This window comes from Myotis daubentonii, chromosome 17 (genome assembly GCF_963259705.1).
Source record: "Myotis daubentonii chromosome 17, mMyoDau2.1, whole genome shotgun sequence".
In the NCBI taxonomy this organism is placed as follows: Eukaryota; Metazoa; Chordata; class Mammalia; order Chiroptera; family Vespertilionidae; genus Myotis; species Myotis daubentonii.
Window position 1 is genome coordinate 40,513,796 of NC_081856.1, and position 15,622 is coordinate 40,529,417.

General features: G+C 43.0%; 1 protein-coding gene across 1 annotated transcript; it reads left to right on the forward strand.

The window, feature by feature from the left end:
• Window positions 1–60: 60 nt before the first annotated feature.
• On the forward strand, window positions 61–14,029 carry SLC25A32 (solute carrier family 25 member 32). The gene is made up of 7 exons (XM_059671996.1): window positions 61–564; window positions 6,354–6,504; window positions 9,498–9,583; window positions 10,167–10,327; window positions 10,708–10,821; window positions 11,375–11,520; window positions 12,648–14,029. Exons 1-7 carry the CDS (start codon window positions 411–413, stop codon window positions 12,781–12,783), a joined length of 948 nt encoding a protein of 315 aa, XP_059527979.1. The 5' UTR covers window positions 61–410; the 3' UTR covers window positions 12,784–14,029.
• The last annotated feature ends 1,593 nt before the right edge of the window (window positions 14,030–15,622 follow it).

Here is a 15,622-nt window from a genome sequence, read left to right on the forward strand (position 1 = left end):
GGTCACGTGACCCCCGCGGCTCGGACTCCGCCCCCCTGGCTGGGCCCCGCGGCGCTCCGTAGCTCCCCTCGGAGGTGGGTCCGGGGCGGTGCTGAGCGCTCCGGTCCGCGTCCTTCAGCCCCGACTGGCAGCCGCTGTGGGCGAGGCGGGGCGGGGACTCGCCCGAGGCGGAACCCCACCTCCCGCCTGCTCTCCCCCGGCGCGACTCGCGGCTGCGGCCCTGTCATGCCCCTGTTGCTGCTCGGTCCCTCGGCTTCGTGCGTCCGAGTCCGCGCGCCGGTCCCGGAAGTGGGCTAGCACCCCGCTGTTCCCGCTTCTAGGGGGAGGGGCCCGTCGCCACGGTGGCGGCCACCGCATCGCGTCCCACCTCGGCGGCCCTAGGCGCCGTGGTATCTGCAGGCCCCGAGCCAATGACGGGCCAGGACCAGCCGGCGCCCGGGTCGTCGGTGTTGAGCACGGTGTTCCGCCACGTCCGGTACGAGAACCTGGTGGCGGGTGTGAGCGGCGGGGTCCTGTCCAACCTCGCGCTGCACCCGCTGGACCTGGTGAAGATACGCTTCGCCGGTAAGACCCCGCGCTGACCCCGGGCTCCTCATCCTCGTTGTCGCCCCCAAACGGGATGAAAAGGGCGCAGGAGGGAGGCCCGGGCCCCCCCTGCGCCTTCCGGACGAAGAGGCGAGCGTTGAAGCTGCGCTCGGTCCGGGCTCAGCGGGGACTAGAGTGGAAGCCGGGGGCCTGGTGAAGAGATGCGGCCGCCGCCGTCGCCGGGGTCCCCCGAGAGTCAGGGGTGGGGAGCGCAGGCGGAAAAGCCAGAGGCAGGTCCCCACCGGTGCACAAGGTGGGACTCCACGCCTGGTTTGTAAAATGAAGGGGTTGGCACGTTACGGGCACAGCCCTCCACACGGGCAGAACCTTCGCGGGGGACGGTGCTTCGGGAGCACAAGGCGGCCACGTGCGTGGCGGCCCCGCGGAGAGCAGGATGCAGGTGCGTGGTGTGCGCTCACCTCCGGCAGGTAGGAGGCAGAGCTTTCTTGAAGGTTGGTTTTTTTTATCGCTTAGCACTGGTTCTCAACCTTCCTAACGCCGCGACCCTTTCATACAGTTCCTCATGTGGTGGTGACCCCCAACCATGAAATCATTTTCGTGGCTACTTCATAACTGTAATGTTGCTACTGTTTTGAATCGTAATGTAAATATCTGATATGCAGGACGTATTTTCATTGTTACAAATTGAACATAATGAAAGCATAGCGATTCATCAAAAAAAATCTGTAATTATAAATGTGTTTTCCGATGGTCTTAGGCGACCCCTGTGAAAGGGTCGTGGGACCCCCAAAGGGGTCGCGACCCACAGGTTGAGAACCCCTGGCCTATAGTATGGTGCAAGGTCCACACTATAGGTAAGGAATAGGTGGGTAGAATCCAAGTGCTCTTTTCTTAATCCTCAGGGGAGGATGTGTTTATTGATTTTAGATAGGGAGGGAGGGAGAGGAGGAAACACCCAGGTGAGAGAGACACGAGGGGTTGTAACTCGGAGGAAAAAGGGAGGCCTCGCGGGAGTGCGGGAAGAGTCCCTAGGTACAGGATAGTAGAGATGTATTTTGAGGGGGTTTCTGGTTAGGATGACATGTCCAGCACCCAGCCAGGCTTTCCCCTGCCACTGTGGTTCTGGGGTGTCCACTGGGGAATTGTCACCCCTTCAGAGGGGAGATGCTACTAGAAGGGGCTCAGGGCTCTGGGTTTGCATCCTAAAAGTGGAGGTCTCTAGGTATAAGTGGATTTCCTGGAATGTGTAATCCTGGAAATCTCCTTGAAGAAATGTGTCCCACACTAGGGTGCAGATGAGAGCTTGCTTGTTCTTTGGTTAAATTGTTGAGTGATTCTGGAGGGCAGTTCTGAAGGTCCTGTAACATAGGGTCGTGGAACTCTCCTGCCCTGGTTTCCATGAGGCTTCAGGAGATTAGTTAGAAGGTAGAGCAGGTCCCAGCAGGGGCAGAAAAGGGATCCCCTGGGGATTATTTTAGGACTAGAGGCCCCATGCAGGAAATTCGTGCAAGGGTAGGCCTTCCCTTGACTTCCCGCACCTGGGCTTCCCATGGCTGCTGGCAGCCGGCCCGCCCCCCACCCGCACCTGCCTTGGCCTGGCGCTGCCTGTGTCCGCCCCCCCCCGCCACCCCCCTTTCCCCCTCAATTAATCACTCCACCTTGGCCGGCCTGGTGCCAGTGCGTGTCATAATGTGGTGACCCGGATGGTCGTTCTGCTGTTTGGCTGTTCAGTCGATTTGCATATTATGCTTCTATTATTATAGAAGATTACGGCGACACTCAGAAAGATAGAATAAGAACTACTAGGAAGGTGAAGCGGGTGATTTAAGCAGAGGTACCAGAACGTGAGCTCCTCTGGTGAATTTTATCTGTTTTGTTGGGTGCCCTTGTCTCAGCCGAGAGGTTTTGATCGTTGTCTCTCCTGTTCTTGTGTAGGACTATTCTCCGGTGGGGGGTCTGCTTTCTCGGTTCTGGAGGGTGTGCTCTCTCAGGGTCCTGGTCTCCTGGGGCTCAGTAGATAGAGTTCCCCCTGGGGACTGAAGGGTCCCTGGTTTGATTCCGGTCAAGGGCACATGCCTGGGTGGTAGGCTTGATTCCCAGTAGAGGGTGTGCAGGAGGCAGCTAATCAATGATTTTCATCATTGATGTTTTTCTCTCCCTTCCTCTCTGAAATCCATAAAAAATATTTTTTAAGATATATAGATTGCTGATAGCCATATGTATCTGTATCTGCAAAGGTCCCATTAGATCTTAAGGTTCCTCTAGAACAACGGTTCTCAACCTGTGGGTCGCGACCCTTTGGGGGTCGAACGACCCTTTCACAGGGATCGCCTAAGACCATCGGAAAACACATATATAATTACATATTGTTTTTGTGATTAATCACTATGCTTTAACTATGTTCAATTTGTAACAATGAAAATACATCCTGCATATCAGATATTTACGTTATGATTCATAACAGTAGCAAAATTACAGTTATGAAGTAGCAACGAAAATAATTTTATGGTTGGGGGTCACCACAACATGAGGAACTGTATTAAAGGGTCGCGGCATTAGGAAGGTTGAGAGCCACTGCTCTAGAAGGACTAATATTTTGAAAGTTGGGCAGGAAGTAAGGAGCCATTCTATGAAGGAAAAATCAGTGAAAATTATGGAGTATTATCCTTTGGAGAAAACCCACAGAGGCATATAATTTCCACGGAGTATATGAGGCATGCACAAATAAATTATGACATAACATTCATTGAGCAATTTACTAGGAGCAAGACAGTGAACTGTGCATTATCTCACTGATTGCTCTGAACAACCCTGTGAATTTATTTCTACATTATACAGATGAGGATAATAGAAGTTGACGAACTTGCCCAAGCCACAAGTGTGTAAAGATAGAGCTGTGGTTTGAACCCAGGCAGTGTAATCTAAAACCCTCTGGCACTTAACCACTCACCATACTACTACATCTAGGAATCCCTGGTACACAGTGGCTTGTACATGAAGATAAGAATTTTGGATTTGGCTAAGGCCGCTGGCCTATCTGACTTGGTGTCTACTGCAAATTTTTGTCTAGGAACAAGAGAGATGTCAGTGGAGATAATGATTGAGGAATAGTGTGGCTTGCCTAGTGAGCTTAAGAGTGTGTGATGAGCATTCCATGCCTGAGGAAAGGGAATTCTTGGACCTGAGAAGACTGGTAATCTTGATAAAATGGGGAGAGTAATAGACCAGTAGGGCTGAGGTGACAGATAAAGGCATTGAAATTGGGTGGGAGGGCAAAATTAAAGACCTAGGACAGTGGTCAGCAAACCCATTAGTCAACAGAGCCAAATATCAACAGTACAACGATTGAAATTTCTTTTGAGAGCCAAATTTTTTAAACTTAAACTACATTGTTATTAACCTACCTATATAGTTTAAGTACTGTTGATATTTGGCGCCTCTCCGCGCGTTGCCTATCCCGTGGCCCGCCTGCGCCGTGTCTCCTGTCCCCACTTCTTCTAACGCCACTTCTTCAAAATAGACTCGCTCAGGCCGAAAACCGACCTCTGCAAATGGGCCGCGAAGTTTCAATCGCACTGTACGTGCGCGCCTGCACGTGGTATTTTGTGGAAGAGCCACACTCAAGGGGCCAAAGAGCCGCGTGTGGCTCACGAGCCGCAGTTTGCCGACCACTGACCTAGGAGACATAGCAGGGCTTTGTAATAATAAAGCCCCCAGTATGGCTGTGAAATGGTGATAGAAAAGAGGAAACTTTGGCAAAATGGACAAGTGAAATCAAAATGGTTGGCCATCAACATTAATTCTGTAGATTTTATGCTTTTGTAAAATTAAACCCTTATAATAAAATTATAGTATCTAGTGACAGGGGGTGTTAGTCTTGAATGTACCATTAAATCAAATCTGGACTATTTCCATGAGTCAAATACGAGTTAAAACTCAAAGATATCCAGAGTAGTAGAAAAATTAGAAATTAGTTCATATAAGAAATGACTAGAGGAACTAGTTTAGTTTGGTGGGAAGATGGGGGAGTGGGGGAGGAGCCTAATGTATTTAGAAAACTGTCATGTGGGAAAGGGAGCTGCCTTATTATATGTTGATCTAAAGGGCAGATCAGAAGTTGGATAGAAATTACAGGGAAGCAGATTTTGGCCTGGCAAATTGGTGGTGCTCAGAAATGAAAGTGGTTCAGGGGCTGGATGATAGAGGTTAGAAGATATTTTTGTATTGGGTGGGAGTCTGCATAAGGTGATTGTTGAGATCTCTTCTAACTTTAAGATAGACATTCGTCCCTCGGTATCTGCAGGGGATTGGTTCCAGAATCCCTCCCACCGCCCCCCCCCACCTCCCATCTCCACCCCATGGATACCGAAATCTCCAGATGCTCAAGTCCCTGATATAAAATGATGTAGTATTTGCATATAACTTACGCACAGCCTCCCTAAATCATCTCTAGGTTACTGATAATACTAGTTGTTATACTGTATTGTTTACAGAATAATGACAAGAAAAAAGTCTATGCATCTTCAGTACAGATGCAACCATCGTAGGCTTAATCACATAGGACATGTCAGCAACAACATAACTTTTTTTTTTTATCCTGGTTGGTTGAATCTATGGGTGCAGAAGTTAGGCTGTAATTTTAAATCATCAGGAATGATGAGAGAGCCCCAACAAAGAAGAATGTAAATGAGGTATAAAAATAGTAATTTTCTAAAATACCCTGAAAACCTAAGCAAGGAACCAAAGTGCAGAGTTCAGTAACAAGAATAGTACACAGTTGAGTTTTGATATAGCATTACAAGAGCCAGTAGCATAAATAAACCAATACTTATTGAATGATTGCTATGGGCCCGGGAGGATTTTAAGGGCTTTATATGTAATCCTTTGTAATTTTCAGAGTTAGGTTCTATTGTTTTTCTCATTTTATGGATGAGAAAACTCAGTTACGGAGTTATCAAATAACTTACTCAGGGTCACACAGTAAATGTTAGAATTGGGATTCAAACCCAGTGAGTCTGACTCCATAGCATATGCTGTTAGTTAGAAACCATAAGTGGGGTAGTTTGGTATAGCTAAAGGGTAAAATGCTAAAGGTGAAAATGAAAATGATTCCAGAAAGTTAAGAAGCTGCCAGATTGACACATCTTTTATGCCATGAAAATTGGAAGCCAGGTTTGGGGTTAGGAATAGATTAGGACTAGAGATGTAGGAACTAGCACGGGGACAGCATTTGAAGCTACTTAATAGTTGAGAGACTATCCCTGTTGAGTGGAAAGGCTGCTGATAAAAGTCAGCATTTGAAAGATGGGCAGAAGACACGGAGGCAAAGGAAATTTAGTGGCCAAAAACAGAAATAAGGAAATAAGAGGACAAGCAGGAGAGTGTAGTGTGAAACTAGACGAAAGAAGTATTGTAGGAGGTCAAACAATGACAGGTGCGGCCGAACGGGTTAGTCAGTTTATTTTTGAGTAATATTTTTGATCATTTGAATCCTTAATCTTGGATATCTGTACAAAGCGTGTGTTGAAACCTATTTACTTAAGAGACTTATTGGTTATTTAAGAGCTGCTACTCCAACACTTCCTACAACATTATTTGAATGCTCAGTATGCCCTCAATAAAAACATGAATAAATTCACGAATGTGTTTTTCAAAATATTAAATAATCCTGGAAAATAATTTCCTCTACCTAAATAGGTTTTTCTTCTGAATTTATCTCCTTTATATGAATGTGTGACATCTATGTTTATATGTGATTCAGAACTTGAACTTTGCTCTCACCTGACTTTGTGTATCTTTTACTGCAGTGAGTGATGGATTGGAACTGAGACCGAAATATAAAGGAATTGTGCATTGCTTGACTACCATTTGGAAACTTGAAGGATTACGGGGACTTTACCAAGGAGTCACCCCAAATGTGTGGGGTGCAGGTTTATCCTGGGGACTCTACTTTTTCTTGTGAGTAGATCTATATCAGTTAATAAAGCAAGATGAGTCACTTAATCAGTTTCTCTGAATTAAAAGGGTCAGAAAGAACAGAATGGCTTATTTCATTCTCTGTTAGCTCTAGCTAATGGAGGCATTTGGCCTGGAAGAAAGTTCTTAACAGGAAGAAGGCAAAGAGATGAAATGGAGAAACACTCTTATAAAAGCCATTTCTGTGAGATGAATTCAGGAAAATGGCTTACCAAAATACATTATGATTCATAATGAAGCTGGAAGAGCAGAAGAGAACAGATCTTGGGACTCCTGTAGGAACATACACCACAGGAAAGTCCTGCTGAAAATAGAAAGCAGAAGCCAGTGCTTAGCTGAAAGAGTTTGAGGCGTGTTCCTTCTTACCTCTTAATTGACCCACTTCGTCATCTTCCCAGCTCATTCATTTCCTTTATCCTTAGCCTGTAAGATATCATCACATGTGAAATAACTGCCATTGCATGCTTGCTGACGAAGCCACAGCAAGCGCCTGTGGCAGCACATGCAGCCTGTTGAGTGTAGGAGAGCGTGGGCACAAAGCATCATCTCCCTGCAAAATAAAATTCAGCTTTAGTATCGTTGAAGTATTTTTTATCTTCAGTTCTAAGACATACTTAGAAGAGTGAAACTGTATGTATAAAATTCATGCTATTAGGAATTTCAGAGTTGTGTAGGTTCTCCAAAGAGAGTTTCTAAGAACAAGCCATGGAAGGTTTATCTGTTGAAACAGTGTACGTGTTTCACGTTAGAATGGTATGTTAACGCTTGGAGAGATTTATTTCGCTGAAATCTTTTTTCAAGAGAAAGTGGAAATCGGAGTTAGAGCAAATAGGCTGACTTGACTCCCCTGCTCAGGAACATGTTAGTGGCTTTCTATTTTCTGCCAAATAAAGCCCAAATGTCAGCCTGCCACTCTCATGTGGCTCAGTTTTCCCTGACTCCCCAGTCACCTTTATTATGACTTCTGCTCATGCTCATCTATTTCCCTATTGTAACTATACCTATCTCCATACTCAGCCAATGCCACTTTCTACACAAAGCTTTCTGTGATCTCAGTAATAGTTTCTCAATCTCTTAGGATACTGTCTGTGTTATCTTTTATTATGATTATTTATGTGCTGCCGCCTATGGTCCTTGTTAGTCTGTTAGGAAGGATCCATTAGGAGTTTATCTTTATCTACTAGACTTGCCAACTACAGCACCTGAACACAGATGTTTAGCACATATTTGTTCTGTGCCTTTTGTGGTCTCTTTTACCTTGTCTGCCCAATCACTGACCACCTCTGTACCTACCCCCTCCTGGTTTTCCCTGTCGTTTTTATTAATTAAAGAGTGTATCATTAAAATATTTTATATATATATTGCTACTCATATATATTTGGGGAAAGGAGAGGCATAATCTTAACAGTAAACCATTCCAGTAAATTCATTCTTGAAAAAGGTCGCATTTTGTGGCTGCATTATTCCTTGACTTACTTTTGAGGCATTATTGTTAAGTTACATGTCATTTTATTTTCTTATTTATTACTAGGGGCCCAGAGCACAAAGATTTGTGCAAGGGGGTGGGTCCCTCAGCCTGACCTGCACCCTCTCCAATCTGGGAGCCCTCTCCAATCCAGGAGTTTCTGTCTTTGCAATCATATGAGCGAATTGTCTGAGACCCCCAACCCAGTTTGGTTTGTTGCTCACAGAATAATAGAGGCTTTTTTTTTTTCTTTGCTTCACTGGTGGAGATTTCCTGGAAGTTTTAGGATATCTTCCCTTTAATTTTTCCTAGACACTCTGATTTTACTTATGTCTCTCACCTTTGCTTTCCCTCCATCCCCCACTGCAACAGGAACTTGCTCCAGGCTCACTTTGCTCTAGTGCAGTGGTTCTCAACTTTCTGGCCCTTTAAATACAGTTCCTCATGTTGTGACCCAACCATAAAATTATTTTCATTGCTACCTCATAACTGTAATGTTGCTACTGTTATGAATTGTAATGTAAATATCTGATATGCAGGATGGTCTTAGGCGACCCCTGTGAAAGGGTTGTTCGACTGCCAAAGGGGTCGCGACCCACAGATTGAGAACCGCTGCTCTAGCGTCTAGGACCGTGGTCCGCAAACTGAGGCTCGCAAGCCACATGCAGCTCTTTGGCCCCTTGAGTGTGGTCCTTCCTAAGCCTTAGGAGTACCCTAATTAAGTTAATAACAAACCTACCTATATAGTTTAAGTTTAAAAAATTTGGCTCTCAAAAGAATTTTCAGTTGTTGTACTGTTGATATTTGGCTCTGTTGACTAATGAGTTTGCCGACCACTGGTCTAGGAGATCCATCTGCCACCAGAACTACTATTCCCAGAATTCCTGGTGCTCCCCATGCTCTTGGTTTTCCCTTCCTGCTCTGTCTCTGTCCCATGGCCTCCCACTCTGCCAAGTCCTCCAAGCCGCCAGCTCTCCCTCTCTGCTCTCTGTCTGGCAGCTTGGGGAGCCAATTCCCCAAGCCACTCCACTCTCCACTGGCTCTCCTGCTCTGCTCTCTGCCTGGCACCTATGTATGCAAATTAACCTGCTTCTTCGTCAGGTTAATTTGCACACTCACTCCTGATTGGCTGATGAGCGTAGCAGAGGGACAGTCAATTTTCATGTTTCTCTTTTATTATATAGGATTATTTTGTTGTTGTTAATCCTCATCTGAGGATATTTTTCCCTTGATTTCTAGCAGAGTGGAAGGGCGGGGGAGAGACAGAGAGAGAGAAACATCGATATGAGAGAGACACATCGATTGGTTGCCTTTCACAAGGCTCCGGGATGGAGCCTGCAACCGAGGTATATGCTTTTGATTTGAATCGAACCCAGGACCCTTCAGTTCATGGGCCAGTGCTCCAACCACTGAGCAAACTGACTAGGACCACACCACTTTAAAACAGACTTTACTGCTTTATGACACCTATTGAAATATTTATTAAACTGCTTATGTTTTATTCTTTTAGTTACAATGCCATCAAATCATACAGGACAGAAGGAAGAGCTGAAAGGTTAGAGGCAACAGAATACCTTGTCTCAGCTGCCCAAGCTGGTAAGACAGTGTAAAATTTAAAATGTCATATTTTCACTATTATTTTATTTGCCTTTTTACCTTTGAACACCAGAGTTTAAATGTGCTTATCTAACTATACTAATCAGTGATCACATGAAATTTCTTAAAAAGCAGGTATTCTTATTGATTACTCTGGATCAGCGGTTCTCAACCTGTGGGTCGCGACCCCTTTGGCGGTCGAACGACCCTTTCACAAGGGTCACCTAAGACCAGCCTGCATATCAGATATTTACATTATGATTCATAACAGTAGCAAACTTACAGTTATGAAGTAGCAACGAAAATAATTTTGTGGTTGGGTCACAACATGAGGAACTGTATTTAAAGGGCCAGAAGGTTGGGAACCACTGCTCTGGATAGATTCCAAAGGTTTTACTTGTCACAGGGTAGTAAAACTTAGAAAAAGTATAAATCTCTAATAGTTAAAATGATTCCATATAGTGTTTCTTCAGTTGAAGTATAATTTCACTTTTCAAATTATATAATTTAGTAGCCTTGTTTAATTGCCTCATGTGTGTATAATACCTGTATGCTAAGTAATCATATTCTAATTTGCTTTTAGGAGCCATGACTCTCTGCATTACAAACCCATTATGGGTAGCAAAAACTCGCCTTATGTTACAGTACGATGGTGTTGTTAACGCCCACCAGCGGCAATATAAAGGAATGTTTGATACACTTCTGAAAATATATAAGTATGAAGGTGTGCGTGGATTGTATAAGGTAATGAATTATTATCAATATATTTTTAATAATTGACCATTGCAATTTCCCTTGGCTCTACTGTCCAAGTTCTGAATGAGCTGTAGTCAGTTCTAAAAAGAAGCCAAACTTAGGCACGAAACAATATAATGGGAAGTGAAATATAGTTTACAGTATTGGAATTGTACTTTAAGCTGTGTGTCCCCATTACCTAAGATGTATTATCATAACAGGGGTGGGTGTGAGAATGAGAACTGTCTAAAACGTTGTCGAGTAACCATTTCACATAAGTCACACATTGAGGTCACCCATTCCTTACTCCCCTCCCTGGAAGCTGTGGTGTTTGGGAATTAGCTTAGTTTAGCTTTTCTTGGTTGTTTTTTTTTATTATTTTGTTTTAGGGGTTTGTTCCTGGGCTGTTTGGAACATCACATGGTGCCCTTCAGTTTATGGCATATGAATTGTTGAAGTTGAAATACAATCAGCACATCAATAGATTACCAGAAGCCCAGTTGGTAAGATGATTCCTGAAAAAATGTAATATTTACTTTTATGGGCATATAATAGATGGAAATGTTGTTGTGTTTACTTTGGAAGTATTGTTGTGATGATGAGTACTGACTCTGCCACTAATTTAACTTATAGTTAAATATTTTATAGGCTAATGACACACAAATGTTAAATATAGAACCCCTTAGCCCTAGCCCGTTTGGCTCAGTGGATAGAGCGTCGGCCGAGGACTGAAGGGTCCCAAGTTTGATTCAGGTCAAGAGCACATGCCAGGTTGCGGGCTGGATTCCCAGTAGGGGGCGTATAGGATGCAGTCAGTCAATGATTCTCTCATCATTGATGTTTATCTCTCTCTCTCTCCCTTCCTCTCTGAAAGCAATAAAAAAATAGATTAAAAAAATAGAAACCCTTAATTGCTCAAAACTTGTGTTAAGAGGGGAAATAGTATTTTTCACTTCAGATCTACTTGAATGTTTGTTTTCCTGTATAATTTATATGTTTATGTTTTTAAAGAAATCCTGTCCAAAGAAAGACACTTGTTTTGTGTTGTCATTTTAGAGCACAGTAGAATATATATCTGTTGCAGCACTATCCAAAATATTTGCTGTAGCAGCAACGTACCCATACCAAGTTGTGAGAGCTCGTCTTCAGGATCAGCACATGTCTTACAAGGGTGTGTTGGATGTTATCACAAGGACGTGGAGGTAAGAGCATGTGGTGTATCAAAAGGGCTCTTAGGAGCTACCTTGCAAATCAAACTGTCCAGTTGACATAGTTTTATAGCAAAGGCCAGTGTGCTGTGGTGAGCACGTGGCTGGTGGCCCCTGCTTCCCCACTTCCCATTTACTGCATATAGGAGCATGGACTTAATCTCTCTAAGGCTTGATTTGTAAAATTAGAACATCTAGGCTGACAAGGTGATTATAAAAATCAGAAGAGATCTGTGAAAGTGCTTTGACAAATTAATAAAACATAATTTAGATGTTATAAAATATTTGAATGGCCTATATTCAAGGAAGTCTTAAAAGACTTGGTTTAATACGGTTAAGAAGGCCCCACACCTGCTATGGGCACCATAACTTTTGCAAAAATAATAGGTCCTCGAATAACCTTGTTTCATTATAATGTCAATGAGATGCCATAGGACCTTAGTTCTTGTTTATATCAATTAGCCTATGGTAAAATTGGTTTTATTATATGTCATCTCACTTAAAATCGCAGAACCTATTGACTACATTAAATGAGGGCTTATTGCACTAGTCTCCATGTATGGGAGAAATGCTTGTTCTTTGGCATGGGAATAGTTAGACTGTTATGGACATCCTCATAGTCACCTTCTAAAAGGCCAGAGCAGAATATTTAACATGTTTAAATTAAGTTCAATTTAGTAAATATTTATCAAGAATCTAAGTGACAAGATCCAAGGCCATATTCCTACTTTAGGCAGTAAGGACATAAAGTTTTATTTTGGTATATGCTATATTTACTGTTGTCTTGCATTTATATAATATAGGAGGTTTTTAATGCCTACATTAGATCAGATAATACTCCTACATGTTATACCTTTAAAGGCATTTGAAAGATGATTATCGTTAAAGCACATTTCAGTGAAGTTTTGAGGTGTCCCTGTCCGCTCTTCCTTAGCCAGCCCATAAAAGGAATGTAACCCCTACAAATGGCTCACAAACTACATTATTGCAGGGTGTTGAAAACATGGACTTATATCGCAGTGAGGTTTGATTGCTGGCTCCATGCCCCAGGTCAGTTAAGCTTTTTATCTGCAGCCTACCTATATCAGAAACTAAGCATGTTTCTATTTTTCCCTTTAAAGGAAAGAAGGCATCGGTGGATTTTACAAAGGAATTGCTCCCAATTTGATTAGAGTGACTCCAGCCTGCTGTATTACCTTTGTGGTATATGAAAATGTGTCACATTTTTTATTTGACCTTAGAGAAGAGAGGAAGTAAGCAAAAAGAGATAAGTGCAGGACACCTGCCCGGGCAGCAGTATGCTCCTTGTGTTTGATGTAAAGCTCATAAACAAATTGGTCTGTAATCATTAGAAGTCAAGAAACCACTAATCTTCACAACGTTTCTCTGCTTTTTGCCTTCCCCATGTATGTGGGACTCGGCTACCTCTGCCTGAACTGTCTGCCATTATCACAGCAGTAAAGCTAACATCAGTGGAGAGTTTCACAAATTTCTCCACTGTTCAAGTAGAAGCTGTTTTGCAGCATTTGCTAAATGGATTAGATGAATGTCCTTTTTCTACTCATTTGCCTGGATTAGCTTTAAAATTGACCTCTGTAATAGCAAGAAAATAGCTTCTTGTAAGAATGTCATCACTGTTTCATGAGTAGATTAAACTTTGAGGATTTGATGGGAAAGATATTGCACAAATCCAGACCATTTCAGAATTGAGAAATTTTGGTGAGAAAAACAAAATTGCTGTACATGCGCTTTAGTTCAGTTGGAATATATGAACTAGAGAAATTTGAGAAGTTATGTACTTCTCCCAATTTGAGAAATATTTGACATCTGTTGTCATTCCATCACTGATTTTATTTCCAGAGGTTCTTAATTTAAAATGTAATCCTGGATCCCACTATTTTTTGGCATGGGTACCTACTGTATTTTAAATTTTAAAAATCAACTGGAATCCAGATGTGTCAGCCCTTATTTAGCATATAAATCACTTACTGGAGTTGCAAATAGATCAACTTATATTGATACTGGAATCACTGGGATGTGTTTGTTGACAACTGCATATAGCTGAGAAACTTTAATTTCCTACTTCAGTTTTGTATAAATGGGTCCAGATCTCAAATAAATGACTAATCTACATTGGTTATTTCAGGTTCAAGTACAAATTACATTAATGGTCATTATTGGTTTTACTTTATGAGTCATTGTAAATATCTATAAATATAAAGTTCTGCCCCAAAAGGATGCCAGAATAATGCTAATATTTTTATTTATCATAAATACCCATGACGGCTATTGCACTACCATCTATTTGTTGTAAATAAAATATTGTGGTTTTGAAAGCCATATTTAAATAGTTCTTTGAAAATAAGTCTATTTTTTTATATTTTGAAAATGGCATTGTTTTAAAAATAAAGGTGAAATGATAAGTACCTAATTACATGTACTATAATTTCTTGTAACATGCCCAGGAATACTTTATAAATTAAATGTGATGTATTTTTTCATACTCTGATTATACTATAATTCATATGAAATCCTGACATTGGTCATTATATGAAAAGACAAGCTGCAGTTGATATTTGGAGTTTTAGAGGTAGTGTCATTATTTGAATGCCTCCTATGTACCCCAAATTAATAAAACATAGTTTCTGTCCTTTAAGATCATATATGCTTGCAGAATAAATAAATAAACAGTTCTTAGTTAAGAATATGCAAGAAGATTTTTACAAAGCCCTGTAAGAGTTCTGAGACAAGAACTCATTTCCCTTCAACAAATAGTTACTGTGCTTCTGCCCTGTACCAGGTATGTTACCAGCATTGAGGATATAGCAGTAAATAAGCCAGACAACTTTCCTGCCCTCAGGGAACTTTCATTTTATTATGAATGCTAAAAACATACAAATATAAGCATCATAAAATTTCAGGTATTAAATGCTGTAATAAAACTAAAGCAGGGTCATAAATAGTGTTGCTTTATTAAGATGATTGGGGCCAGGAAAGTTCTCTTTGAGGATGTAATTGAAGCATCCTATATAATAAAAGCATAATATGGTGGAATGACCAGTCGGTGAGGGGTGGGGCTGGCAAGCAGATGGCGCCAGGCCAGCCAAGGCGCATGCCAGCAGGCAGAGGAAGGGGATGGGGTTGGGGGAGAGGTGCCAGCGACCAGCGGCAGCGAAGGAGCAAGGGCGGGGGGGAGGCCACGCCGGCTGGCGCCATCCCCTGATCAGCCGCCTGGTCGCCTCCTACAGAGGGAGGCCAGCAGCAGCAGCAGCAGCAGCAGCGGGGTGATGGGGGCGGCACCGTCCCCTGATTGGCCCGCCTGGTTGCCTCCCACAGAGGGAGGCCAGACTGCGGCTTAGGCCACAGTAGCACAGTAGGACATCCCCTAAGGGCCCCTGGACTGTGAGAGGGTGCAGACCGGGCTGAGGGACCCCCCACCCTGAGTTCACAAATTTTCTATATATATATGTAAAAGGCTAATATGCAAAGTGTCCCTGTGGGAGTTTGACCGGGAGACCAGGAGTTGGATCGTTTGCTATGACATGCGTTGACCACCATGGGATGGCGCAGAATGAAGGAAGGCCCTGGCCAGCAGCCAGAAGGCCCCGATCGGCCCTGATCACTGTCCAGGCCTAGGGACCCTACCCGAGCACAGATTTCGTGCACTGGCCTCTAGTTTTTACATAACTGAGGAAGTAAGCCACAATGAGAGGAAACACACTAATAGAAAAAAGGAAGTTCAAAGGTTCTGAGGCAGGAATTAACTTGGGTAGAGGGAATGAGTGGCCAGAAGATGTTGGACAGGTGGCCATTACAGTATGGTGAAAAAGTGCAGGTTCAGGAGCCAGACTGGCTTCAAATTTCAGCTTTCCCTTAGGCCAGTGGTTGGCAAACTCATTAGTCAACAGAGCCAAAAATCAACAGTATGATTGAAATTTCTTTTGAGAGCCAAATTTTTTAAACTTAAACTATATAGGTAGGTACATTGTTATTAACTTAATTAGGGTACTCCCAAGCTGGCCTTTGCTAAAAACGTCCTCAATCTGATTGAGGTACATTCGCTGAGGTCGACCTCTTCCAACTCTCCCATCCACAC